General features: G+C 33.2%; 2 protein-coding genes across 3 annotated transcripts in view; one reads left to right on the top strand and one right to left on the bottom strand.

The window, feature by feature from the left end:
• Window positions 1-20759, top strand: part of DEG7 (DegP protease 7) — a 55951-nt gene extending 35192 nt beyond the window's left edge. For both annotated transcript variants that reach the window (XM_039046278.2, XM_090315874.1), the window contains exons 14-24: window positions 3747-3912; window positions 4306-4821; window positions 7002-7184; window positions 7261-7366; window positions 10881-11051; window positions 11127-11206; window positions 11288-11515; window positions 16754-16969; window positions 17067-17224; window positions 18393-18504; window positions 20310-20759. In XM_039046278.2, coding sequence (XP_038902206.2) covers window positions 3747-3912; window positions 4306-4821; window positions 7002-7184; window positions 7261-7366; window positions 10881-11051; window positions 11127-11206; window positions 11288-11515; window positions 16754-16969; window positions 17067-17224; window positions 18393-18504; window positions 20310-20486 — 2113 coding nt within the window. In that variant the 3' untranslated portion in view covers window positions 20487-20759. The remainder of the gene's footprint in view (window positions 1-3746; window positions 3913-4305; window positions 4822-7001; window positions 7185-7260; window positions 7367-10880; window positions 11052-11126; window positions 11207-11287; window positions 11516-16753; window positions 16970-17066; window positions 17225-18392; window positions 18505-20309) is intronic.
• A 4514-nt stretch (window positions 20760-25273) lies between these two features.
• On the bottom strand, window positions 25274-26128 carry LOC150038449 (uncharacterized). The gene has a single exon (XM_090315452.1). It carries the CDS (start codon window positions 25887-25889, stop codon window positions 25461-25463), a length of 429 nt encoding a protein of 142 aa, XP_090171578.1. The 5' UTR covers window positions 25890-26128; the 3' UTR covers window positions 25274-25460.
• Window positions 26129-26663: the final 535 nt, after the last annotated feature.

The raw sequence follows: 26663 nt of genomic DNA, 5'->3' as shown, positions 1-26663 counted from the left end.
CTGGCGAGATTACCAAAGAACTGCGGAGGAGAGGATTGGCAAGGACCAACAAGGCTTGTCGGCGGCGGTGAAGTAGCAGATCTGGGAACTTGGCACCATTTTGAACAAATCGGAGCACGGTGGTGCGAATAGAGGGTCAAACATTGACAGGTAGAGGTGTGGACGTCGATGAGCAGACTTGTAGCCACCGGTTTGGATGTTGAAAACGGAGCAAACTCGTTCGGTGTAGACGTCGACAATTTGGATGTTGAAGTCACGTGATGGTTGCGATTTCAGTGGTGATTTCAGGTGGGTGCAACCGGTTTCGGCGAAGTAGCATAGTGTGACAAACCCACGGATAAATCAGCAATAAGCCTCGTACAAATCAAGAGATCACTTAAAGGAGAGATGTCATTTCAAGGTGACGGGTAGGGTTTCGATGTACTTGACGGCGACGGGTAGGGTTTCTATCAAGGTTTTTTTCCCTGATCTGATACCATGTAGAAATTAGAAGAGAATAATGTAATGTTATTCTTCTTACTTATGAATCAAATACAAGGTCTTATATAGAAGAAAGGTCATCTACCAATAAGAAAAAAATATTATAGAATATTACAAACATAAATGAGGAATGTACACATATTAACAATCCAATATTACAAGAGAAAAGAAAGGAAATCCAACAGAATTGTATTTGGTGTTTTGATCATCATCTTGATGGGAATCCAGGGTACCTCGCATGAAAGGCACGCTTGAGCCAGCAATTTTGAAGTCTGAATAAGTAAAAGAATAAAGTTTTGGGATTAGATTTATCTGACTTGGCAGGGAGTATCCCAGGAATTTGGGCCTTGATGCAACACTCTTCAAGCAAATGAGAATTTACTAAGGCTGTCCAAGAGTTGCTGAAGGATGTCTTCTTCCGGGTGAAGTGCTTTGAAAAAGGTTCGAGTAGTTGAGATTTTTTTTTATTTTTTATTTTGACGCGCGAGCAGGTGGGGAAGCTTCACCTTTTTTGAAAATGGGAGGCAATAAAATAGTGACCGAGTTGTTCTCTGTTCTGTCGTTGTTTGGATTTCCTAGCAAGGGCAGCTGTTGGGTGTCATTTATGTATTAACATTAAATGAGGGGTTGCCATGAATTCCCTTATTAATTCTAGAGTAGGTGCCATCTTCACTATTAAATGGAAGTGTCCGTTTAGGGGTGCTTTTTTAATTGAATAGAAACCTAGCCTTGGATCCTGACCCTTTTTCTTCAGCCTTTTTCCAAGACAATTGGGAGTGTATTAGGAGGACTTGTGGAAAGTCTTTAGTGGATTCAACGAGAGTGGCATTTTTTACCTAATCTCAAAGAAGGATAAGGCCACCAAAGTCAAGGACTTCAAGCCCATTAGTCTTATTACCAGTGTGCATAAGATTATCTCAAAGGAGCTGGCCGATAGGCTTAAACAAGTTACCCCATCTACGATTTCTAGTAATCAAGGAACTTTTTTAGCGGACAAACAAATCTTGGACCAAGCCCTTATTGCAAATGAGGCCATTGAGAATTATAGAGCTCGAAAGCAAGAAGGGACTATTTTCAAGATTGATTTTGAGAAAGCCTATGACCATGTGGATTAACGCTTTGGTGAGTTGGGAGGTGGCCTCTACGCCCTTCGACTTGAGGGGTTTAGGCATTGGTAATTTAGGATGAATAACAGAACCTTGTTGGCTAAATGACTCGGGCAATTCTATTATGAAGTCGATACCTTATGGCACAACTTTATTGGTATTAAGTACGGGCCCCATCCCTTTGAGTGGATTAGTGAGAGATTAAAAGGCACTTCCAGAAACTCGTGGAAAACGATTGTGACGGAGCTTCCTTATTTTTTTATTTTTTATTTTCCCTCCTCATTTTATCCATAATGTAGTGGGGGTGGGTGGGATACTTATTTTTGGGAGGATAAGTGGTTGGGGGATAAACCACTATGCTCCTTGTACCTTCACTTATATCATTTATCCTTGTTCAAAAACCATTTGGTGGCTTTGATTCTTAATGAGGCAGATTTTTCACCCTTACCTTCATTTTCGATGCTCGTTGACCAATAGGAAAATGTCGGATGCTCAAAAAACTAGGACACAAACACTTTGGGAACATTTAAAAAAAAAAAAGATATATGTACATTTAACATAACACAATGATATGCTAATGTCTAAAAAACTAGGACACAAACACGTTGGGAATATTTAAAAAAAAAAAGAAGATATATGTACATTTAACATAAAATACAAAATGTACTCAACTAAAAAAACATTAAATGTCAAGTTATCGACAATTGTAGGAGAAGAAATGTTCAGGTTTTTTCTTTAATCCTTTGTGTTTCTGTTTGTTTATCTCTGGTTAAAAAGTGAGCTTTATTTTGTTTTTTGTCTTTTTGTGTTGTGTTGGGTTGTTTCTTTCTTTGTTTAACATATAATTGATTTGTGCTTTGAATTTGGACTCAACATAAAAGGCTGGGCTATTTTCTCTTTAAAGAAGTTTTCTAGATGTGTCTAGGAAGTGTCCTAGTCGTGTCCCCATGTGACTGAAATAAAATAATAATAATAAAATAAGACACAAATTTTCGTATTGGATGCATGTCTGAATGTATTCGTGTCCAACACGTGTTTGGCATTGACTCTCGCCTTAAAATGGACTGTATGTGCTTCATAGTTCGGATGTCTTGGTTCTTTTATCTTCGCTCTCCTGTTTTTGCCTTAGGTTCGAGAGAGGGGATGTTTGCCTTTGGTCTCCTTGTTCGTCCAATGACTTTTCGTGTAGCTTCTTTTTTCCCAATGTTTAGCTCACCCTTCTTTGGTTGGTGATTCTATTCTCAATTTAGAAGGTAAAGGTCCCATGAAGGTGGAGTTGTTCGTGTAGCAAGTTTTGCATGGAAGAGTTAACACATTGGATCGGATCTCAGTTAGAGGGTCTTTAGTGGTTGGGTTGCATGGTTGTATTCTTTGAAAAAGGGCGACAAAGGACCTGGATCATATCATGTGAAGTTGTGAGTTTGCTCGTGCGATTTCTTTGAGGTGGTTGATTTTAGCTTTGTTAGCTTTCAGAGTTGCGTCGACACTGGAACCTATTCTCCATCATACTTTTGTGACAAAGGTGGTTTTTGTGGCTGTTGGAGTGTGCTATTTTGTGGGGATTGTGGGGCGAGAGAAACAACAAAATCTTCAGAAGGTGTGAGAGTTCTTAGAGTGATGTTTGGTCCCTTATTAGATTTCTCGTTTCTCTTGGACTTCTCTTTCCAAACTCTTTTGTAATGATTCACAAGATTTTATTTTTCTCGATTAAGCCCTTTCTTGTAGTTTGGTCCCTTTTGTGGGCTTTTTCTTTTTGTATGCCCATATATTGTTAACCTTAAAAAATATATCTATTAGGAATCCACACCTGCAATGAGAAATTCCCAACAAGTTCCCAAGAACAGATCAATACTCTGATATATATTTTATTTATGAACTTCAAGGGAAAAGTTACGATGACAACCCTCCCTTACCTACAGGGTGCTCTCTTCTTAAACCCCTCGTCACTGGTCCCCTCCCTCCTTTCTAACTAACCATCAGAATATTACCACTTAGTCCTTCCTTTCCTCATTATTCCCTTTTGTGCCCCTACGTTTATATGTGTTTATAATTGGGGGTCTTACAATATCACATAGGTTTTATCATGAAGAATTTGACTAATTTGAAAATTTTTTATTTGAAATATTTCATTATTTAAGAGGTATACTTTCTATGTTGTAGATATATGTTGTTTAGAGCCGGAGTTCCACGTCATGCTATCATCAAGAAGTTTGCTGGTGAAGAAATTTCAAGAGTTGAGGACCTAGTCTCAGTGTTATCGAAGTTGTCTAGAGGTGCTCGGGTTCCATTGGAATATATAAGCTATACAGATCGTCACCGAAGAAAGGTATTTGGTAGCGCTATAAGATGGAACATTACTATACTGTTGCTTCTTGTTTACCTGTACTTGAACGAATTTTGACTTCGCATCTTTAATGGCATTGGCTTACATGGAAAAATATTTAGAACTTTTTCGGATAAGAAATAATTTCATTGATGTCTACAATGTAGAAAAAGATGGAAACAAATATTTTTTTGAATAAGAAACAACTGTTTGGAGGTTCTAATTTGAAATTAAGAGGTCCTGTTTGTTGTTGCTTGTTTATAGATTATTTTTCTTATTCTAATTTCACTTTTGCTTCTTTAAGTTGGTACCTAGTAAAGCTTTGTCACTTGTCTTACGCATTTGTGCATACTGAAATGCTTATCAGTTTGTTGTTGCCTTATTTGGTACCTGCAGTCTGTCCTAGTCACAGTTGATCATCATGAATGGTATGCCCCTCCTCAAATATATGTTCGCAATGATAGTACCGGTTTGTGGATACCGAAGCCTGCTATTCAACCTCACCCTCGTTTGGAGTCTTCTCCAATGACTAATGTGGGAGAAGGTTATATGAATCAAACAGATGTACTCAGTGATGATTCTTCTCATTTAAGACATATGCATCCAGTGAACAACCTTGAAATAATTGATGGCGTGGTTAGTATGGAAACCAATTTTGAACATGGGTCAGAGGAGGCACGTTCTCAAGATAGATCTGATACTGGAACTAAGAAACGAAGAGTAGAAGATGATCGATCGACTGATGGAAATGTTGCTGACAGTTCTTTTCATGAAACTCAGGAGACCATCTTGGAGGATGCCACTGCTATGCAAACTGCAATTATACGGGATTATCAAGGTGGAACAGTAGCAGTAGCAGCGAATGCTTCATTTCCTGAACGTATCATAGAGCCCACGCTTGTGATGTTTGAGGTAATACTTCAATGCTTTTTCGGATGAAGAAACGATTTTTTTTTTAGTGAAATGAAATAATGTGCGAGAGATGCAATACATCACCAAAGGCGAGGTAATATTGCTATACTTGTGTGTAATGATGAAGCATTCTCCTTATGGCCCTCATTTTCTTTAAAGTGGTTCTTTTTCTTCTTCTTATCCAAGTAGAGTAATTTGGAAAAGTAGGAAAGTTTCTTCTCTTCTAACTTAATTTACTCCCATGGATTTCCAGCATTAATGCTAACGAAGGACAACTTATTCTGTACTTTACTACTCCTTCCCATCTCTATTTTTATGAATGAAATCAATCTTAATACCAAGAATCACTGTTGTCATCGAGGAAATAACAAAAAACGAAAGAGAAAAAGTTGAGTACCCATACGTTTCTTCTGAAACTTACTGGATACCTTGTCTGATGATTGTATTCACTATCCCTTATCTCTATTATTTTTTTCCCTGATTTGTGGAAGTAGTTGTTCTCGCCGTTGTGATCTTCTAATGTTTTCATCTCTCCAAGGGAGTGTGTTGCATCCCAAATAAAAGGGGAATTGGTCTATGGTCGATTCAGTAATAAATAGGAATTTGAAGTTCTACTTCGTGAAAAAAAAAAACGGATTTCTTTTGTGTAATTAACCATTCCTTTTTCTTTCTGAAAGAAATGAAATTATGTTCAAATAAGCAAATATGTCATGGTTAAAGGAGTCTATCCATCGCATATAGGCTTTAAGGCATCGTGGCATAACTGTCGAGGTGAAGTAGGGACCTAAAAGATCGAATGGAACGATACAAAGACAAGTAAATCCCTTATGAATTCCAAGGTACTCATTAATTTTCATTAAAGGGATTCGTCATTCCAAGGGAAATAGACTACTCAAAAATTTCTTTTTGAATTGAATAAAGAACTCAGAAAATTGAAATCAAAAAGCAATTCGTGCAAGAAACAAATTTTAAACCATTAGGTAATAATGCAGCTTCTCTCTTTTTTTTTATCATTATAGCAAGAACAATATTCATTCGTTTTGATGTTGTTTCTGAACACAAGCAAGGCTGACGGTTATGACAGTTCTTGTTAAATCACTGTTGACCGAAAACTTTAAGTTGACGGGTTGTTGTAGATTTAATTATATTAAACACTTTAACGCTCCTCCTTACTTATGGGTTTGAAAATTTGTAGAAGACTCAAAGGATGGAAATTAATATTAATTGGAAAGGAAATGATATTGCATTGAACACAAGACCTCATGCTTTGATACCATGTTAAATCATCAATTGACTCAAAAGCTGAAGCTAATATTGTTGAGGCAACCTCAGGCGCTTGCTCACAGCGAGAGGCAAGGCAAGGTGGAACCTTTGCGCCTTTGAAGTATCCAAGGTGAGTGCCTTCAACCAGACGCTCGCCTTGGTATGCATTTCTCAAACTGAAGAAGATGAAGCGTTAAACTCGATCAATAAGAAATAGAAGTGAAATGAATAAAAAACTGAAGTATAAGAAGTAAAGTCAGAAACATTAACACTGCATTTTGCATGCTTCATGATAAATGACAATCTATTTCTTCCATTAAATTTAATACAGCAATATTTTCTTCCATGACCAACAGGTGGCATTGTTTGAAGCTTGTTTTACCGGCCTTTTACAATATTAAAAAAAAAAAAAAAAAAAAAATCTCTACTTTATTTTCTTGAAAATCCGTACTTTTTCCAAACTTTATTAAAATAAAGTAGTTTTGTTCTTATTTTCATTCCAGTCTTTATTTTTTTACCTATAAAATAGTTATATATAGTATTACTTTAGCATTTTATTATATGCGCCTCACTTCACTCGAGTGACGTGTTTTTATCACTTCTTGCCTTAAAGCGGTTAGGAGACTTGTCGCCTTAGAATGTGCCTTGCGCTTTGAAAACACTGGCTGAAGTTGATGGGTGGTTGTAAATTTAATTATATAAACACTTAAACAATTATGAATTTTCTTTTTTCTTTATTTAACCACCTATTGTTCTTTTTTTTTCTTTTTTTTTTTTTTTTTTCATTTTCTTGTGTTCTCTCTCCTGTCATTTAAGTTCAGACAGATACCTAATTCTCCTTCTCTCATCTGTATATATTGTTCAGTTAATAAATGTTCATTATCTTGAAACAAAATGATGTTTCCATCACCCTGCAGGTTCACGTGCCACCATCCTGTATGCTTGATGGTGTTCATTCGCAACATTTTTTTGGGACAGGTGTAATAATATACCACTCTCAAAACATGGGACTAGTTGCTGTTGACAAGAATACTGTTGCAATATCAGCTTGTGATATCATGCTATCTTTTGCTGCCTTTCCCATCGAGATTCCAGGGGAGGTAAATATTTTGTAGGTCTGGATGTCAATTATGCCAACATTGATGGACTGCAAAATTTTCACTTCTTTTCTTGCAGGTGGTCTTTTTGCATCCTGTTCATAACTTTGCTCTTGTTGCATATGACCCCTCTTCTCTTGGATCTGTTGGTGCCACAGCAGTTCAGGCTGCAAAATTACTTCCCGGTAGGGTTTCTTTTCATGATTATCCAATGTTATTAGGAAGTTAATTGGAACATGAAGTCAAGCTGTCTGATAATTTACCTCTCCGGATCTGCCATTTTTCTTTTTTAAGCTATGCCATACCTTTACTTTATCTATAAAAGATGTAAATGCTAAGGTTTGAAAGAATCAGAGATTCAGAATTATTTATTCTATTAGCTGAATCTATATATATACACACACACACACGTGTACATGATGTAAATGCTCCAAGAATGCAAGTGTAATTCTTTTATTAACGAATAGAAGGAATGGCCATAAGCCTATTTATACAAGAAAGGTGACTGATCACCTAAACAGCCGGTCACTAAGGCTGGTTACCTAAACAACCGGTTACTAACAAATATTAACCAACTGGACTAAACTCCTAAAACAACTAAATGTTTGACCATACAATTAATTAATCAGCAACCTAAAAGAGTTATAACTCTATTTCTACATCAGCTCTACCCACCTGAGAAGATCAAACTCGTCACTGAGTTTGTTTGTGCTAGTTTAAAGCCATCTGGTGGATGGTAATGATGTATATCTGAAACATCAAATGTTGAGTTAATCTTCATTGTAGGAGTTAGATCAACGCAATAGGCATTAGTTCCCAATTTTTTGACAATAGGAAGGGTCCAATCTTCTTGTTTGTGAGTTAGAGTGTTGTCCAGTTGGTAGCCTGTTTTTCTTTAAGTGTACCATAACCAAGTCTCCAACCTTAAATTCAATAGCTCTTCTGTGTTCGTCAGCTTTGGTTTTGTAAAAATTATTAGTTGCTTCTAAATGTTGACGGATTTCTTCATGGATTTTCTTCACTCTTTCAGCCATAATATTTGCTTCAGGACTTAAGTCGACTGGAATAGGTAAGTTAGCAAGATCTAAAGTTAGTCTTGGTACTTGAGTGTAGACTATTTTGAATGGGCATTTGGAACGATTTACCATGTTGTTGAAAGCAAATTCAGCTGGGGCTAGAGGTGGTTTGTCTCCACTTAAAATATCTTAGTAGGTTACCAAGTGTTATATTTGTAACCTCGGTTTGTCTGTCCGTTTGAGAATGACTCGTAGATCTAAAAAGTAAGTCAGTGCTGAAACATTTTTATAAAGATTTCTAGAAGTAGCTCATGAATTTGACTTCTCTATCGGATACAATGCTCTTTGGTATTCCATGTAATCGAAAAATTTCCCTAAAAAATAAGTTTACAACATTCAAAGCGTCATTAGTCTTTTTGCAAGCTAATAAATGTGCCATTTTACTAAATCTATCAACAATGACTAAGACGGAATCATATCCTCTTTGAGTTCTAGGTAAATCAAGGACAAAATCCATTGTGAGATCTTTCCAATTATTTTTTGGTATAGGTAAAGGAGAATAAAGTCCTTGGTTTGTGCTAGTACCTTTAGAACTTTGACAAATAAAATACCGTTTAACAAAATTAGTAACATCTTTCTTTAATTGTGGCCAAAAAAATTTTGAAGATAGTAAAGCAAAAGTCTTGTTTGTCCCTACCAAAATGTCCAGCTAAACCATTGGAATGTGCTTCCTTTAAAAGTGATTCTCTAAGTGATGTGTGTGGTATACGAAGAGTCATTTTTAAAAAGAAACCCATCAAAAATATGAAAATCTTTTGCTGGAAGGAGGTTAGAACAGTTATACCATATGTCTTTAAAATCTTTATCAGTAGAGTATAAATCTTTTAAATGATTAAAAGCAATAATTTCACCTTGAAGGAGGGTGAGAAGTGTACCTTTTCTACTTAATGCGTCTGCCACTTTGTTGATATTACCTGGAGTATGTTTTATAACAAAATCGAATCGTTGAAGAAATTGTAATCACCTAGCATGTATACGACTAATAGTTTTTTGAGATTGTAGAAACTTTTATGAAAAATGGTCAAGTCAATAAAACGTGTTCTTTGCCTAGAAGATAATCTTCCCATTGTTTTAAAGCTCGAACTAAAGAGTAAAGCTCTTGTTCATAAGTGGATCATTTTTGCCTAGGCAAACTAAGTTTTTCACTAAAGAATTCAATAGGGTGTTTGTTTTGGCTAAGGACAGCTCCTATCCCAATACCTGAAGCATCTGCGGAGACTTCAAAGGGTTTATTAAAATCAGGAAAACCTAAAACAGGGGTTGTACTAAGAGCTGTTTTTAAGGTGATTAAAACTTTCAGCTTGTTCCTTTCCCAGAAAAATGGAACTTTGTTCTTTAGACAATAAGTTAGAGGTCCAGTAATAGTACTAAAATTTTTAATGAACTTTCTGTAGAATGAAGCTAAGCCTAGGAAACTTTGAATTTCTTTAGTTGATTGTGGTTGGGGCCAATCTAAGTTTGCTTCTATCTTCTTAGGATCAACACTAATTCCTTTGGAACTTGTTAGAAAACCTAAAAAATACAGCTTTTCTTGAAAAAAAAGAACATTTCTTGAAATTAATGTATAAAGCATTTTGATGTAAAACAGAGAAAATAGTATGAAAATGGTCAAGATGGGAAGTATATGTATAACTGTAAATTAATATGTCATCAAAATAGACTACTACAAATTTATTGAGGCATGGAAGGAGAATTTGATTCATTAGTCTCATGAAAGTACTTGGGGCGTTGGATAGATCAAATGACATAACTAGCCATTCAAAAAGTCCCTCGTTTGTTTTGAAAGTTGTTTTCCACTCATCTCCGGGTCGTATTCTAATTTGATGGTACCCACTTCTAAGGTCGATTTTGAAAAAAACAGATGCTCCTTCTAATTGATCTAGTAAATCCGAAAGTCTTGGAATAGGAAACCTATATTTGATTATTATTTTGTTAATGGCCCTACTATCAACACAAAGGTGCCGAGAACCGTCTTTTTTAGGTGCAAGTAAAGCTGGGATGGCACATAGGCTGATACTAGGTTGAATATGGCCTTTTTCTAAGAGTTTATGGATTTCATCATGTAAAATTTCACTCTTTGGGGCTCATAAGATAATGGGGTAAATTAGGTAGGTCTTTGGAGGCCACCTTTTTTTAATGCGAGGAAAAGGCTTTTGTTGTTGCATAATGTTAGAGCATTCTTGTTGGTAGTATGAACAACCGGGTTCTCAATGACAAAGCTCAAGCTTTTGATTTTTCCTTCAACCATGCCATTTTCATCGCTCTATCTTGGTGCAAATTATCCCTGTTTTTTCATTTTTATAGCTTTGATTCTGTTTCATCCAATTAAAGAAGTCTTTTGTAACTCTTTTGGATTGGCTCATCCCCTTCTTTTTGTAATTCCATTCATAAATCAAAGTGAAAGATAACTCCCTTTCCATTTTGTTCTTTGACAGTTTTTGTTGGTTGCAAGTATTGAGCCTTTCTCCTATGTACCTTACACTTGCATTATTGAAATATAAAATACTTTATTCCACTCAAATTAAGAGTTTTTTTTATGTGTTTCTTTTATTTAATTTTAATTTATTGTGTAAGAAATTCTTTACTTCTCCTGAACAGAGTACTCTTTACTCTTCCTGAACAGAGCCTGCATTACGGCGTGGTGATTCAGTCTATCTTGTTGGATTAAGCAGAAGTTTGCAAGCAACTTCCAGAAAATCAATTGTAACCAATCCTTGTGCTGCATTAAATATTGGCTCTGCTGATTCTCCACGATACAGAGCAACTAATATGGAAGTAATTGAGCTTGACACGGGTAAATAAAGTTTTTAGACATAATAAACCATCAATTATGATATTATAACATCTTACAATAAGAATTTTATATCAGATTTTGGCAGTACATTTTCGGGAGTGCTCACAGATGAGCATGGGAGGGTCCAAGCTATCTGGGGAAGTTTTTCTACTCAGGTGAGTAAGTTTTGCCTCTGAACCAAACTTTATTGTAGATCGTAGCTGTTGTAGCTGACTGTTTTTGGATCATGTATGCAGTTGAAATTTGGTTGCAGCTCTTCAGAAGATCATCAATTTGTGAGAGGTATTCCTATATACACCATCAGCCAAGTCCTTGACAAAATTCTTTCTGGGGCAAATGGACCTCCTCTTTTAATAAATGGAGTGAAAAGGCCAATGCCTCTAGTTAGAATTTTGGAAGTTGAACTTTATCCAACACTGCTCTCGAAGGCTAGAAGTTTTGGGCTGAGCGATGAATGGGTGCAGGTACTTTTCTAGTATGGTCAATATTTAACTTTCGAAGTATGGTGATTATGCTGCATCCATTATCCTTTTTTATTGAACTTACATTCAGAACTCTTTAGTTATATATATATATATTTATTTATCTTTTTTTCTAATATGCAAATTGATGGATTAATGTGTATTTCCATCATTTTTATTTTCTTTTGAATAAAGAACAATTGCATTGATGTATGTAATTTCAAATGAAGGGAGCAAAAACCCTATTGAAAAGAATTGCAATAAATCTCCTCAATTGGACAACAAAGGGCTTCTATTTCTTTTCAAGTGCTATTATTGGTTGTATTTGGCCGAAATGCTTGTAATTGATATATTTTGTTTTATTTTATTTCATTGTAATTTGAGCGTCGGTCTCTTTTCATTATATCAATGAAAAACCTTGTTTTCTTTTTTTCTTTTCTTTTTTTTTTTTTTTTTTTTTAAAAAAGGTTAGTGGACTTTGTAAGAGTGAAAAGGAGTCGACAATTTACACCAAGTAATAGAAAGGAAAATAGCATGATCAAAACATTTTCATAAGATTGTTTTGTTCTTTGTCCAAAACGACGATGAGTCCTCTCATTCCAAGGTGACCACAAGAAGGCCATAGTGATGTTCAACTAAAGAAGCTGATGTAGCCTAAGGGATAAAAGGAGAGAAATCTCTGAGAATAAAATCAAAATCTTTATTATCAATTAAAAGTTATCAATACAAGGATACAATTCCTCTATTTATAGAAAATTAGAAAACAAACTAATCTTAATCCTAATTAATGAAGAAAACTAATCCTAATCCTAACTAACCAAGGTAACTAATCCTAATCCATCAACGATTTGACCAAGAAACCCTAATTTATCCTAATCCTACTACATCAGAAGCTTTTTCTCGTTTTTAGTGAAAAATCAAAGTCTTGTTTCTACGTATTCTTCCTCGCTGTCTTCCAAGCAATCGATTGCAACCAAAGATTTGAACTTCTTCAAATCGGGTTGTCCATGGATGTCGTCTTCTTTGCCTGAATCGTCTCCTTCTATTATCACATCTTCTTTCTCAAACACAGTTAGTTTTTGCCTTAAATTTTTATACACTCATTTTTTCTTCCTTGCTCAGTTGGTCCACATGTGGGTTCCAAATTTCTTTTGAGCTTTCTGTCGTATGTGTTTCTTGCAAGATTTGACAACCTTTGTCGAATTCTTGATCTTCTTTTAATCCAGCAAGCTCTGGGTTTTGATTTTCTTGAATTGCTTCTTGTTGAACTCTTGCCATTGTTCTAAAAGCTAATCCATGTTTCAAGTCATCTTTTCCCAACAAACGTTGGATCTCTTTTGCTCCTTTTTTTCATTTCCTCCAATACTTCAAGATTGATGTACAAATTGGTTCTTGAATAAGTTTCAACCTAATTACTGTAGGCTGATTATTGGATATTCTTGAATATGTTGCACATTCTCCATAACCAACCTAATGATTTCTGCCCAAAATTCTATTCTTGGACGATTCTTTAAAATTTTAAACCTAAAAGGGTTTTCCCATGTAATTAGATATATGTTGTGTGGTAATGAGCACAACTCATGAAACTCTCTCTTGTGATCGGTGTTGTCAAGAGATCCTCATTATTCCACCAACGGCAGTCACCGTTAGCCCAAGTAGTTGCTCTGATACCGAATTGATGTAGCCTAAAGGATAAAAGTAGAGAAATCTCCAAGAATAAAATCAAAATCTTTATTATCAATTAAAAGTTATCAAAGAAAGGAGACAATTACTCTGTTTATAGAAAATTAGAAAACAAAGTAATCCTAATCCTAATTAATGAAGGTAACTAATCCTAATTAACCAAGGAAACTAATCATAATCCTAATTAATCAAGAAAACTAATCATAATCCTAATCAATCAATGATTTGACCAAGATGCCCTAGTCTACCATAATCTTACCACATCAGAAGGTTTTTTTCATTTTTAAATGTGTACCTCAGTAGAGTAAGAGAAATGAGATTAAGGGGTTCTTGAGGGAGATTCATTGTTCAATTGAAGTGCGTTGTGATGGTGCTCCAAAATGAGTAGGCAGAGGACATGAGTTGAAAATGTCGTTGTCTCTCCCTCTCTTTTGCACATAACATGCCAACGGGATGTGTTAACTTTTGTATATTTGATTGAATAATCAACTTAATCAAAATACATTACAAAGGCGAATAAATAGACACAAAACAAAACCAACAAAAGAAAGAAATTGAAAAGAAAAAAATACTAAAAAGAAAAAAACTAGATAAGGAACAGATATAAGAAAAATGGTAATTAGAATAAACCTTAATTAACTTTAACACCCTCCATCAAATTCAAGGTGGTAGAGTAGTAACCAATTTGAATTTATGAAGCGGCCGACTAAAGCTAATGATGGAAACTGATGAAAACCCCCAATCAAATCGCGACAGATCTGGGTTGGAAACAAAGACCCATGAAGAACTAAACACAGAGAACTTCTGGACTGGAGACAGAACCCACGAAAAGCTAAAATACAGAGAACTTCTAGGCTGGAGACAGAACCTATGAAGAACTAAAATACAAAGAACTTCTGGGCTGGAAACAAAACCCACGAAGAACTAAAACATGGAGAAATTCTGGACTGGAAACAGAGATCCTCATAGAGAGATCTAAAAGAGAACCCACGAATTGCTGATTTGAAAATGAAACAGAGACCTTGGAAGATCAGAAAACATAACAGAGGCTGAAATTGAAAAGAAAAAATGCAGAATCAACTAAGTAGGTGAACCAAATCGACGGAAGCAAAGATAGGACAAGGCGGCTGCTAAAGTTCAATGAAACAAAACCCTAGCACCTTTCTCTGATACCATGTTAATTTTTGTATATTTGATTGGATAATCAAGTTAATCAAACACAACAAAGGAAAGAAATAGAAAAGGAAAAGCTAGATAAGGGAAAGATACAAGAAAATAAACATTAGTTAACTTTAATAGAATGAAATAGCCATAGGCCCATAGATGGCGTATGACTTTGAAGCTTATCCAGAGTATTGATGGCATGGTGAGATAGTTCCCATATGAAGAACTTAACCTTCTTTGGATGGTGTCCTGATCATGTAGAGTTGGATAGGATTGATGGACTTTCTTTCCTTTGTTGCTTAGGTCCTTGAGGAGGGACTTGAGTATTTGCCACTATTTTTTAGCTTCCCGCACCAAATGTCAATAGATTATGCGAGATGAACAGTTGCTAGGATATGGTTCGAAGAAGCCCAATCCTCAAGTTCCCTCATCCTTAAGATTGTGTGTAAGATGAAGACCCCAAGAGCTCCTTTCGTCATTCCAAAGGTCCTTTACTAAGGCATGTTTGTGGTTGGCGATGGCATAGAGTCAATTGAAGCTAGAAGCCAATGGAACTTGGTTCAAGTAAATTTCATTCCAAGAAGATATTTTGGCCCATTTCCAATTTTACGAACCATGTGATCGTGCGCCAAATCTTTGAATTTCATGATGGATTTCCAAGGACCCCATGAGGTGTGTAGAGAAAAATTTACTGGCTCCTTATGGAGAGTGGTAGTTCCAAATTTTGCATCAATAACTTTTCTCCATAAAGCTATTCCTTCATATGGAACCTCCAAGCCCGTTTGGCTAGTAAAGCATAGTTCCTCCACTTCATGTTGTGAAAGCCAAGGCCACCTTTTTAGACAATGGGAGGAGGACTTTCTCCCATCTCACTGAATGGAAGCCATATCTGTTTATTTTCCTTTCCAAAGAAAGTTTCTAAACAGACGTTCCAATTATTTAGCAATCCTGTTGCGCATATTATAGAGGCATATAGTAGGTAGGTAGGTAGGTTGTCCAAAGTTGCTTTAATTAAAGTAAACCTACTGCCCTTAGGTAAGAGTTGCACCAAGATTGAAGTTTTTGGCTCCACCTCTTCCACTATTGGGGCCCAAAAGGCATAGGACCAAAGTTATCCATTTCGGAGAAGACTAGGGTAAGAGTTGGACAAAGTTCCCACCTTACAGCCGAAGTTAGGGGCAGTTATTTCCACCTGATTAGCTTCAATGTCGAGAATCTTAGATTTTTGTTTATTTGTGCTATGACCCAATGATTCTTCAAAAAGTTAGATATTGTTGTAGTGGTTTGCAATGCTTCCTTTTCAAAGATAGAGATAAGTGTGGTGTCATCTGCAAACTTGAGGTGGCTAACGCTAATGGTTCCTCGTCCAATATAAAAATTGTTAAATCACTAATCAACCTAAAAACTTAAGTTATTGATGAGTCGTTGTAAATTTAATTATGTCAATACTTCAATACTCCTTAAAAATTTTTAGAAGGCTCAACAAATAGAAATCGATATTAATTGTTGGAGGAAATGTATAGAGGTTTGAACATAGGAACTCCTACTACATTATCATGTTAAATCACCAATCAACCCAAAAGCTTAACGGAAGGATTATATTTATGATAAATCTAATTATATTAATACTTCAATAAAACCTTTGATCAAGTTATTGCATTTCATATCCACTTGTGATATTAGCTTACTAAGACTATCAATAACCAAAGCAAAAGACTGGATGAGAGTAGATCTCCCTGCCTTATTTTTCTCGTAGCACAAAGTTTTTCTCTTGATCTCCCACTAATAACGATGGGATTAGCTTGACTCTTTGTAACTATTTGCTTGGTCTTATTTCTCTTGGTTGGTGTCCCTACTCGTAGTTTGGCTCCATTTTGTGGGCTTTTCCTTTTGTGTATGCCTGCATACTCTTTCAGTTCTTTTCAATGAAAGTCAACTTGGTTCATTTAAAAAAAATGAAGAAATTAAATCTAGCAATAATAATATCATTTTTAGAAAAGTATAGGAACACTCTCACAATATAAGGATGTGCCAAGACTTATAGAATTCAGCAGTGAAACTGTTTGAGTTGGGTGATTTGTTGGAGCCAAGGTTGTTATAGGAACATATATATCACTCTTTCAACAATTATCATATATGATATACTTTAAATATGGGGAAACCTTTTTTTTTTTTTTTTGCAAGTTTTAATATTATTATTATTATTTGAAAAGGAAACAAAACTTTTCATTGCAAATTTTATTTTATTTAACTGATGATTTCCTCTAGAGTCCATTTTTTCTTTAGCTGAAGTCTGAATTAAATTGTGCAGCTCATATTTGTTATCAAAAGACTATTGTTAATATTATCGCAATTGTCATTCCCTCTCTCACTGTCTCTTGACCTTTATTCAAGGATCTTGTTAAGAAGGATCCAATTAGGCGGCAGGTTTTACGAGTTAAAGGTTGTTTGGCTGGATCAAAGGCTGAAAACTTACTAGAGCAAGGAGATATGGTTTTGGCGATAAATAAACAGCCAATTACATGCTTCTATGACATAGAAAATGCTTGCCAGGAACTAGACAGAAACAATAGCACCAACGGAAAACTTAACATGACTATTTTCCGGCAGGTGAGCCAAATGATATGCCTTTTTCTTTTTCTTAAAGAGGAATGGTGTCAAGAGTAACAGCCTCTATGATATTTATATGGTTTTGATGGCGTTTCAGGGGCATGAAATTGATCTTCTTGTTGGGACAGATGTAAGAGATGGGAATGGCACAACCCGCATAATAAATTGGTGCGGGTGTATTGTTCAAGATCCCCATCCGGCAGTGCGTGCTCTTGGATTTCTTCCTGAAGAAGGTCATGGGGTGTATGTAGCAAGGTACTGCTTTATTTAGCAACTTTTTTGGGTATTGATTCATAGGACATGAGTTGGTGATATTCACAATTTGTTTTGCGGCAACCTTGCATAAAATGAATTAATAAGGGTAAATTTAATTTCAAACCCCCTAGAGGTACTTGCATGTTCGATAGGATAACACATCTTTGTCTGCTGTGTACCGAAGTTTCCAATGCTTGCTAGACATGTGTGAGATACTTGTTGAGCACAAATTGAACAATGGACACTAGTACACAAATTGAACAATAGACACTACTTGTTAGGCATAGTTGAGTTGTTTAGCAGACTAGGCATATCTCATACTTGTTAAGCATTTTCTGTCACACACACTTAGAATTGAAGTGTTCAGACTTTTATTTATATTCATTTAAAATAACAGTGTACATGAAAAGAAATTAGGAAAAAAATAATAAATTGAGGTAAAAGAAAAATTATTTTAAACATATAAATGTGAAGATATTATTTCCTAGGCAACTAAAATGTAGCTGGTCAAACAGCCATCCTGTGAGTAGTCGAGGTGGGCGCAAGATAATCCACAAATTTAAAAAGAATGTGTAAATATTAAACTTTTAAGTGTCTTTTTAGAAGATATTAAATCATTTTGAAAAAATGATTCTTCTTCTTTTTTTCTTTTTTTTTTTTTTTTTTTTTTTTTGCATGATGTTAGGCAAACTAGGTAGTTTCTTCAATTGTTTTCACTACATATTTAATTTCTTTTTTCATTGTTTCTAATTAGAAAAAATATCATATGCTGAAACAAGTTTTGAACGTCAGAAACATTGAAATGGTTTAAAATAATCATATATAGTCTTTTTCATGTCCGTGTCTTAAATTTTTAGCAATAATGTTCTGATCATGTCTATACTCCATCTTGTTTGTCTCGTTTCCATGCTTTTTTAGAGGTAACATTACATTCAATCTTTATTTCCTTCATCTTTCAAATTTGAAATTAATTTTTGTTGTCAAGTTTTTTCCAAGTCAAAACTTCTTTTGTTAAGTTTTTTCCAAGTCAAACCTTCGATCATAGATCCAACCAAATTAGATAGTAAGAACTCAGTCTGTTTTTTATATATTAATTGTCGTAATTGTTTTAGAAGTTTTCTTAATATTGCATATGTTCTCCATGATGACTGTCACGTCACTTTTCCAGGTGGTGCCATGGTAGTCCTGTACATAGATATGGTCTTTATGCTCTTCAATGGATAGTTGAAGTGAATGGGAAGCTAACTCCTGATTTAGATACTTTTGTTAATGTGACTAAGGTACGTTCCGTAGTTTGAATAACACATTCACCCAATATTCTCTCTCCAGTTCCTTTTGTTGTGTTATTAAATTCTGGTTCCTAGGATAATGAACTCTCTCTATCTCCATATTAGCATAATATTTTTTCCATTTAAGGTCTAAGCCAATATGTAATTGTGGTTTTTTTTATTTTTTTTATTTTTTATTTTTTACTTTATCAAAAGCACACTACTAATATAAATATTATCCATACTTGTAAATCAAAGTATTTATTCTCCTAAATCTATAATCTTCCTCACTTTCCATCAACATAACACACGCATGAATTATTCTCTTAAACACCCCCCACCCCCACCCCCCCCCCCAAACAAAAAAAAAAAAAAAAAACATCAAGCTCTTCTTAAACAATCAGCCACTTGTCCACTTTGTTTCAAGAGCTTGATCTTTTTTCAATGCTTTTGTATTTTCAACAAGTAATAAACTATAAGTAGATAGATGAAAAGATAGAAAAGTACAAACTCTCAAACTCTAAGGTAGTGAAAAGAAAGACAACAAAAAAAAAAGTGAAAATCTCCTAATTACATTAGCCAAAAATAAAATATTGAAGGAGAAATGCCCAATAAGGTTTCAACAAGCCAACAAGCCAACAAGCCGAGTAACCAAAACTACTCCCACGAAGGTGCACCAAGCTGCTGCACTACAAAAAACTAGCATCTAGAAACCATTTTTGAAAAGTGTACAGCTCCACATACGTGAATAAAAATGTCCTTTCACATGACTACTTGGATAACCCTTTCGGCTACTAATTCTTGATTCATTCAACCTAGTAGCGATATTATTAACACTGTATCAGAGTTAAGTTATCATCAAATCCTGCATCTTTCAAAGTGCATCTACTTCTTTTCTGATTGATTGGATCGTTTCAAAAGATTAAAACATATGCACCTTTGAGTCTGGTATTTTTAAATTTTTCACTAATTTAAAAAAAAAAAAAAAAAAAAATCTGAGTGGATGAGTGACCCTCCAATTTCCTGGTTGTCATCAATCAAGTTTCCTCACTAAGCGAACACTCAAGAAATCCGTCGGACAGAGGCACAGTACAAGTTTCTTCCTTCAGTATCCTTGGATTGAGAGTAAATGGAGGAATCTTTCCATGATCTTCTACTATAAAATAAAGGAAAAGCCTCGATAATTTTTTGGAATTGATCTTTAGTAAACTGCTCCACATACGTGACATCTGAAACAACTTCCTCATGCATACCTACCTTATAAATACATCGCTCCTAAAAGGCAGCAACAACTTGTCTTTTACTTGAATCATCCCCATACCTCAAATGATTCTCATCTCTCTTAACTCGATCTTACATCAACCATTCTTAAAAAACATATTATCTATCTGATATAGTGTTGAGAATACTATTGGAGTATATGTCAGAATTATTATCAGTATTAAGAAGGGCATATCAGTAATTAGCTGAGAGGTTTGTTAGTAAGATCGGCTGTAAACAGTGTGTGTAGGCGGGGGTGGAGACTTGATTTAGTTGTTTAGGCTTAAGCTTACTCGAAAGGTCGCTATCCAAGTTCTTCAAATTACTTGAATATTTACGAAATTTTCTTATTTTTCGAAATATCCAAGTAATTTGAAGAACTTGATAGATGATTTTATAACACAAATGTATTTGTTTACCAATATATATTCTTAACCTTTGGATGCTTGGATGTATTTCATTTTTATCTCTGACGTGGATATATAAGGCGATCATTTCTGAAATCTTTCACTTTGGTGAAGATGCTTATGAATATAATTATTTTGTACGTGGATTAGGAACTAGAACACGAGCAGTTCGTCCGTGTGAGGACGGTCCACCTAAATGGGAAGCCTCGTGTTCTAACACTGAAGCAGAATTTACACTATTGGCCTACATGGGAATTAAGATTCGATCCCGACACTGCAATGTGGCGTCGTGTGACAATTAAAGCATTGGACTCGAGTAAGCTGTGAAGAGCAGTCATATCCTTAAATTAGTGCCGGTTGCAGAGCACAATTCCTGGAGGAACATCAAAGGTTGGAGATTGAAGTCAATTACTATTACAGCTTCTTCCTCACAATTTTGAAACCAGCTGAGAAATTTCGTAACATTTTTTTAAATTAAACTGTCACATGAGTCCATATTCTAGTAAATAAATATCTTAATGTTTGGGGGATGTTCATATTTGTATTATTTGTATGAAGTTCCAACATAATAACATGAATATAATAACAACTACTTACAAATATAGTTTGTCTAGGAGGTTTGTTATTAATCATAATTTAAAAAAAAAAAATCAATAGAAAATAATATGGGCACCAATGGCAACAGTATCTACTTTGCTTAAAATTACTTCCAAGTTGAGGATAGAAAATGCATTTCCAACTGCCTTATTTATTTTTATTATTATTGTTTTTTAATATACATATAACTATGGAAATTTTCACGGATAAAAAAAATTATTTACAGAAATAGTAAAAAAAAAAATACTGATAGATACTGATAGATTTCTATCAATCTTTATCAAAGAAGATTAAATTTTTGTTATTTGTATAAGTAGTTTTCTTTATTTTTTTATTTTTGAAAATCTCCCGATCATGGTTAATAATTCAAATATTTTTTAAAAAAATATGAAACCCATTACAATAAATTATAAGAAAACAAATACAATTTTTAGAAATCAAATAGTTAGAAAGTGGGGCTTACGTCTTTTTTCTTTTTTCCTTCAAAATTTTGCTTTATTATTAAAAACATTCATTAAATATAGTTGTGATCTAGCAAATGTCTTTAGGTTTGAGTTTAGTTAGTTCCCATTCGTTTCTTTAAGCTTTGAAATATTACTTTTTATTCTCGAATTTTGAATTTAATTCTCCATTTAGTTTCTAAATTTCAAAATGTTACATTTTTATCTTTGAATTTGAATTTTTATTTAGTCTATAAGTTTCAAAACTTTTCACATTTACTTCCTGTTTTTACTAATGCTCACATTTAATCTTAGGTGTCAACTTGCAATCAATTAATTTAAAATAATTTTGATGCAAAATTTTTTAAATTAATTTTATTAGTGATGAAAAATGAGTGAAAACTAATTTAATTCAATAATTGTTTATTTTAAATTAATTATAGGTATGAACATTAAGGAGAGTATTCCGTAAAAATTCAAACATAAAGTGTAAATCAATATATATTGAAATTAAATAAAAACAAAACAAAACTATTTGAGTATAACACGTTGAAATCTATGCAACAAACTAAACTTGATCAAGACTTGGGTATAAAAGAGTATTCTTTTTTCCAATGTTTTTTTAATGTGGTAAATTTTTCTGAAAAGAACCAAAGTAAAATCTGATCTATATGAAAGAAGGGTCATTTATTTAATTAGATTGTGACGGTGTCTGACATGAAAAGGCCACTTGAAGCTATGAAATGATGTCATTATAATTGCCAAGTTGTGCTAACTTAATGTGACGTGGGTTTGTTGTTTCATTTTTAGCCCATTAAGGTTATGTTGATCGAATCGTAATGAAAATTGATATAATTGGAATAAGATTTCATTGATCGATGAATGATAATAAACTTGAATCATATATATAATTAGATTGCTTTTGATCGTGTTTACTTAAAATTATGAATCTGTCACATTTTATTACTACCGTTATCATTACTATTATCGCTACCATTATTGCTTGATCCTAACGGTAACGATAGCGATAACAATAAATATAACAAATTCATAATTTTCTAACGGTAAAGATAACAATACCTGTAATAGTAACGATAAAGGTAGTAGGTACCACGTAATTTTTAATCACAATTAGATTGAGCACCCTTCATTCTTCCATTAGATTACATAATTTGATTACAGATTTCAAGGCGGTCCTACATCCCATTACGATTACAAATAGCAAGTAATTGATAACATAAGTAATCAACTAGGACCCACTTTTACATTACCATTAATGGATTGTCTTTCAACTGCAGTAAACATGGCCTAAAATCTTGTATCATTCAAACCTTCTAAATTTATAATGTCGTTAGCAATGTCGTATACTATCATTTACTTCCAATTCTACTTTGGCATTGAGTACACATTGAATGAATGTTCAATTAAAGACGTACAAATATATACAAGAGAAAATTTTCACATATAGAAAAAATATCAAACTATTTATAGAAATAGGAAAAAAAACACTAATAGACATTGATAGACTTCTATCAGCGTCTATCAGTGATAGACTTGTATAAATTTCTATCACTGTATTATCGATGATAGACTTCTATCAATTTTTATCATTGATAAACATCAATAGATTTCTATCAACCTCTATCAATGATATATTTCTATCAGTGTCTATCAGTGATAAGCTTGTATCTGTTTTTATCACTGATAGTATCAATGATAGATTTCTATCAGCTTCTATCATTAATAGACTTCTATCAACCTCTATCAACATTTATAAAAGAAGATTAAATTTTGCTATTTTGTGTAAATAGTTTCCCTTATTTTTATTTTCAAAAATCCCCCGATATATAACAGTAATTTTTTTTTTGTCCATAGCACATTTTTTGTTACAAATTTTGGTCAATTGATGTTCCAAACAAAAGAGTTAGAGATTACAATTTATAGTCTTTAAATGAATTATTAATATATTAACCAACTAAACTATCTCAATTAGCAAATAAATATTTGTTATAACAGATAAAATTAACCAACATATATGTTCTTCGAGATAAATTTACAATTATGAGACTATATTATATATATCAACTTTTTTTGACATATTAATATATGATGGGCAAAAATATAAGAAAAGTTACTTCAAGTATTAAATTTCTAGTTATGAAATGTTGAGTGTTTATATCTTAAACGAAAATAGTCTCAAATGTTTTTATTCACTACAATGTAGAAGTAATATTCGAAAAACTTGAAACCATTTAGATTATTGGTAGACATATTTTATCAAATGTTTTAGTTAACTTCCATTCATTATTTTTTTATTATTAGGGCATTAATTTTTGTCGCGAGTGAATATTTGGGGCAATTGCAACTTTAAGAAGAAAAAAAATCGAAAATTAGATGCGTGTCCAAGGTTTTGCTTTTTTGCAAACATGTCAAAAAACTTCCGCCTAAAAATTTGATTGCTATCTGATTTCTATATGATTGTTATGTGATTCCTAACTGATTTCTATGTGATTTTTATGTGATTGTCATATTTGTAATTACAAAAAGTTTGAAGTCATAACTTTGATTTCTTAAAATATATTTGTTATACAATGTAATTGTCCTTAATTTTTTCATCAATATTCTAAATATTTATAGATTCGACATCTATGATCATTTAAAATTTCTACCTAGTTAGTAGTTTTCATTGACATTAATTACTTGCTCAATAAAAATTCCTTTTTTCTTTTTCTAATTAATTTTTGCATAATTTTTTTTTAATAAATTAGGCCCCGTTTAGTTAATATTTTATTTTTTATTTTTGTTTTTAAAAATTAAGCTTATGGAGACTACTTTCATCTCCATTTTTTTTTTTGTTATCTACTTTTCATCAATGGTTTAAAAAATAAAGCCAAAATTTAAAAACTAAAAAAATAGCTTTCAAAAAATTATTTTTGAAATTTAGAATTTGGCTAAGAATTCAACTATTATACTTAAAAAAGATACAAATCATTGTAAAAAAAATGTAGATGAAATAAACTTAATTTTAAAAAAAAATCAAATAATTACCAAATGAGATTACATGGTGTTCATTTTTTCTCACTAATCTTTCTATGTTCTCAAACTTTAATTAAATCTTTCTATATTCTCAAACTTTAATTATATACTCTCTCACTTCATATGTATTGTGTATAATCCCTCAGTAATCTTCCTCTTCATACACATCTTTTTCTCTCATTAATCACATTTTTCATACCCTACTTTCTCTTCTTTTTTAGTGTTCACTTATACACAATTCTTTTGCCAACCTCTCTAATGTCTAAAAATATTTATTGAAAAGTAGTACACGAAAAAATCTATACAACCAGATAGAGAAAACATTTCTATGATATTAAAACTAAAATATAATATTAAGTCCGTATTTAATAACCATTTTTTCATTTTCAAAAATTAAATTAATGTGATAGATTTTACTTCCACCTATAACTTTGTTTCTCTATTATTCACTTTTATATTCTGACATTTCGTTTTTGAACTTTGGCTTAGAATTCGAATGTGATTTTAAGAAAGATGAAAAAGTTATAAAAAATGTCAGAAAACAATCATAATTTTTTGAAGAAAAAAGAATAATATAGTTATCAAAATTTCCCCATGTAATTCTTAATAACATACTTAAATAAAAGTAACTTCAATAAAAAAAAATTATATATATATATATATATTAAAGCTTTATTCGATAACTATTTTATCTCTTCAGTTTCTGATTTTTGAATTTTGGCCTAGAATTCGAATATATGTTTAAGAAAGATGATGAACTTATAAAAAATGTGAGAAAACAATCCACTTTTTTAATGACCAAAAAAAAAATTATCTAAACTTGTCTATGTATTTTTTTATTAAAATACTTTTTTTTTTTTAAAAAAAAGTAACTTTAATAAAGCCTACCATCTTGTCCCAACACTCTTCTACAAATCCCTTTAAATTTTGTTCTATCTTTACAAGTCTTCGTATATATTACTGTCTCTAAAAACATCCATCAACATCAATATATATCTCACCATAAATTTGTATTCTTCAATGTTCCTATCAACACCAAAATTTAACTATAAAAATATATTGACAGAATACTAAATTAATTTTGTTGAAAAAAAGGTAAATAGATAGACATCTAAGATCTTATATATATATATATATATTTATACTTTGGAGAGAGTAATTCTTTTAATAATTAGACCAAATTTAACACATCGTTAAGTTGCTTTATATTCTATTCATCCTTCACCACTTACCAAACCCCCATAAGATCCAAAGCTCCACAGCCAAGCGCCACCACAACCGCCGCCATGGCCGGTCGCTTCCTCGTCGTGCTAGAGAAGTAATACCAACGATTATTCGCATCCACCTGGTACAGGTCACCGGGAACTCCGGTTGTATAAATAAACCTCGAAGGTGGTGGTGGAGCCGATGACGTAGTATAAATAAACCTCGGAGGCGGCGGTCGAGATGGCAACGTCGGGGTACAAGGAGGTGGAGGTGGCGGTGGCGGCGGTAGTTGTTGAACACATGGGTTAGAACAAGGGCATGATCCACATTTTATTTCAGCGTCGGGATTTTGCGGATCTACCGGTATCGGGGCGGAGGTTTGGGCATCGGCGAGAAGAATGAGGAGGCAGAAGAAAGGAAGAGAGAGGAAAATGGCGGCGGAAGGCGCCATTTTCAGGTAGGAGGGAGCTCTGAAATCTATGAGGATTGAGCTTTGAAGAGAGAGAGAGAGAAGGAATTAATGTGAAGGTGAGTGTTGGGCTGTTATTTGCTTATGTTAGGTGCATGGGAATAGTGGGAAAGGGAAGGGCTTTTTGGTCTTTTTGCACTTTTTATTTATTTCTTTGTATTTTTACTTCTATTATATATGAATTTTTAGCCTACAACTTTAGATTATACTTCTTGTCTTTTGAGAATATTACTTCACAAATATATGAGGTGGGTAGAGGTGTGTGTGAGAAAAGATAATTTTAGGTTAAATTACAATTTTAGTCCTTATAATTTGAAAAATTTAGAATTTAGTTCCTACGATTTGGTAAAATCCTCTTAAATAGTAAATATCGTGAGAAATATTTATAAGAGATTTATCAATCATAAGGATTATTTAGGATGCTTTTATCAAATCATAAGGACTATATTATAATTTTTAAAATCATATGAAATAAATTCTAATTTATTTTAATTATAGAGGCCAGATTTATAATTCAATCGCAAACTTCCGTTTTCAAACTTCTATGTATATATATATTATATAATATCTCAATTATGAAAATTTTAGTAGACAAATGGAAAAAAAAAAAAAAAAAAAAAAAACTTTAAGCACTCGCTTAATTTTGTTTGTGTTTCTAGTTTTTTTTTTTTTTTTTTAGTATAAAAGAATTCCACTTCTCATTTTTCTAAAACCTTTTCAAAGTTGTGTAGAATTTTGAAAACAACAAAATCAAAT

Source organism: Benincasa hispida, chromosome 1, assembly GCF_027475165.1.
Source record: "Benincasa hispida cultivar pf3 chromosome 1, pf3_genome.v1.1, whole genome shotgun sequence".
Taxonomy (NCBI): Eukaryota; Viridiplantae; Streptophyta; class Magnoliopsida; order Cucurbitales; family Cucurbitaceae; genus Benincasa; species Benincasa hispida.
This window is presented reverse-complemented; position numbering and strand designations above follow the sequence as displayed.

Excerpts from the sequence above, each read along its gene's own strand:
- LOC150038449 (XM_090315452.1), bottom strand. The coding sequence starts at position 25,889 with ATGGCGCCTTCCGCCGCCATTTTCCTCTCTCTTCCTTTCTTCTGCCTC.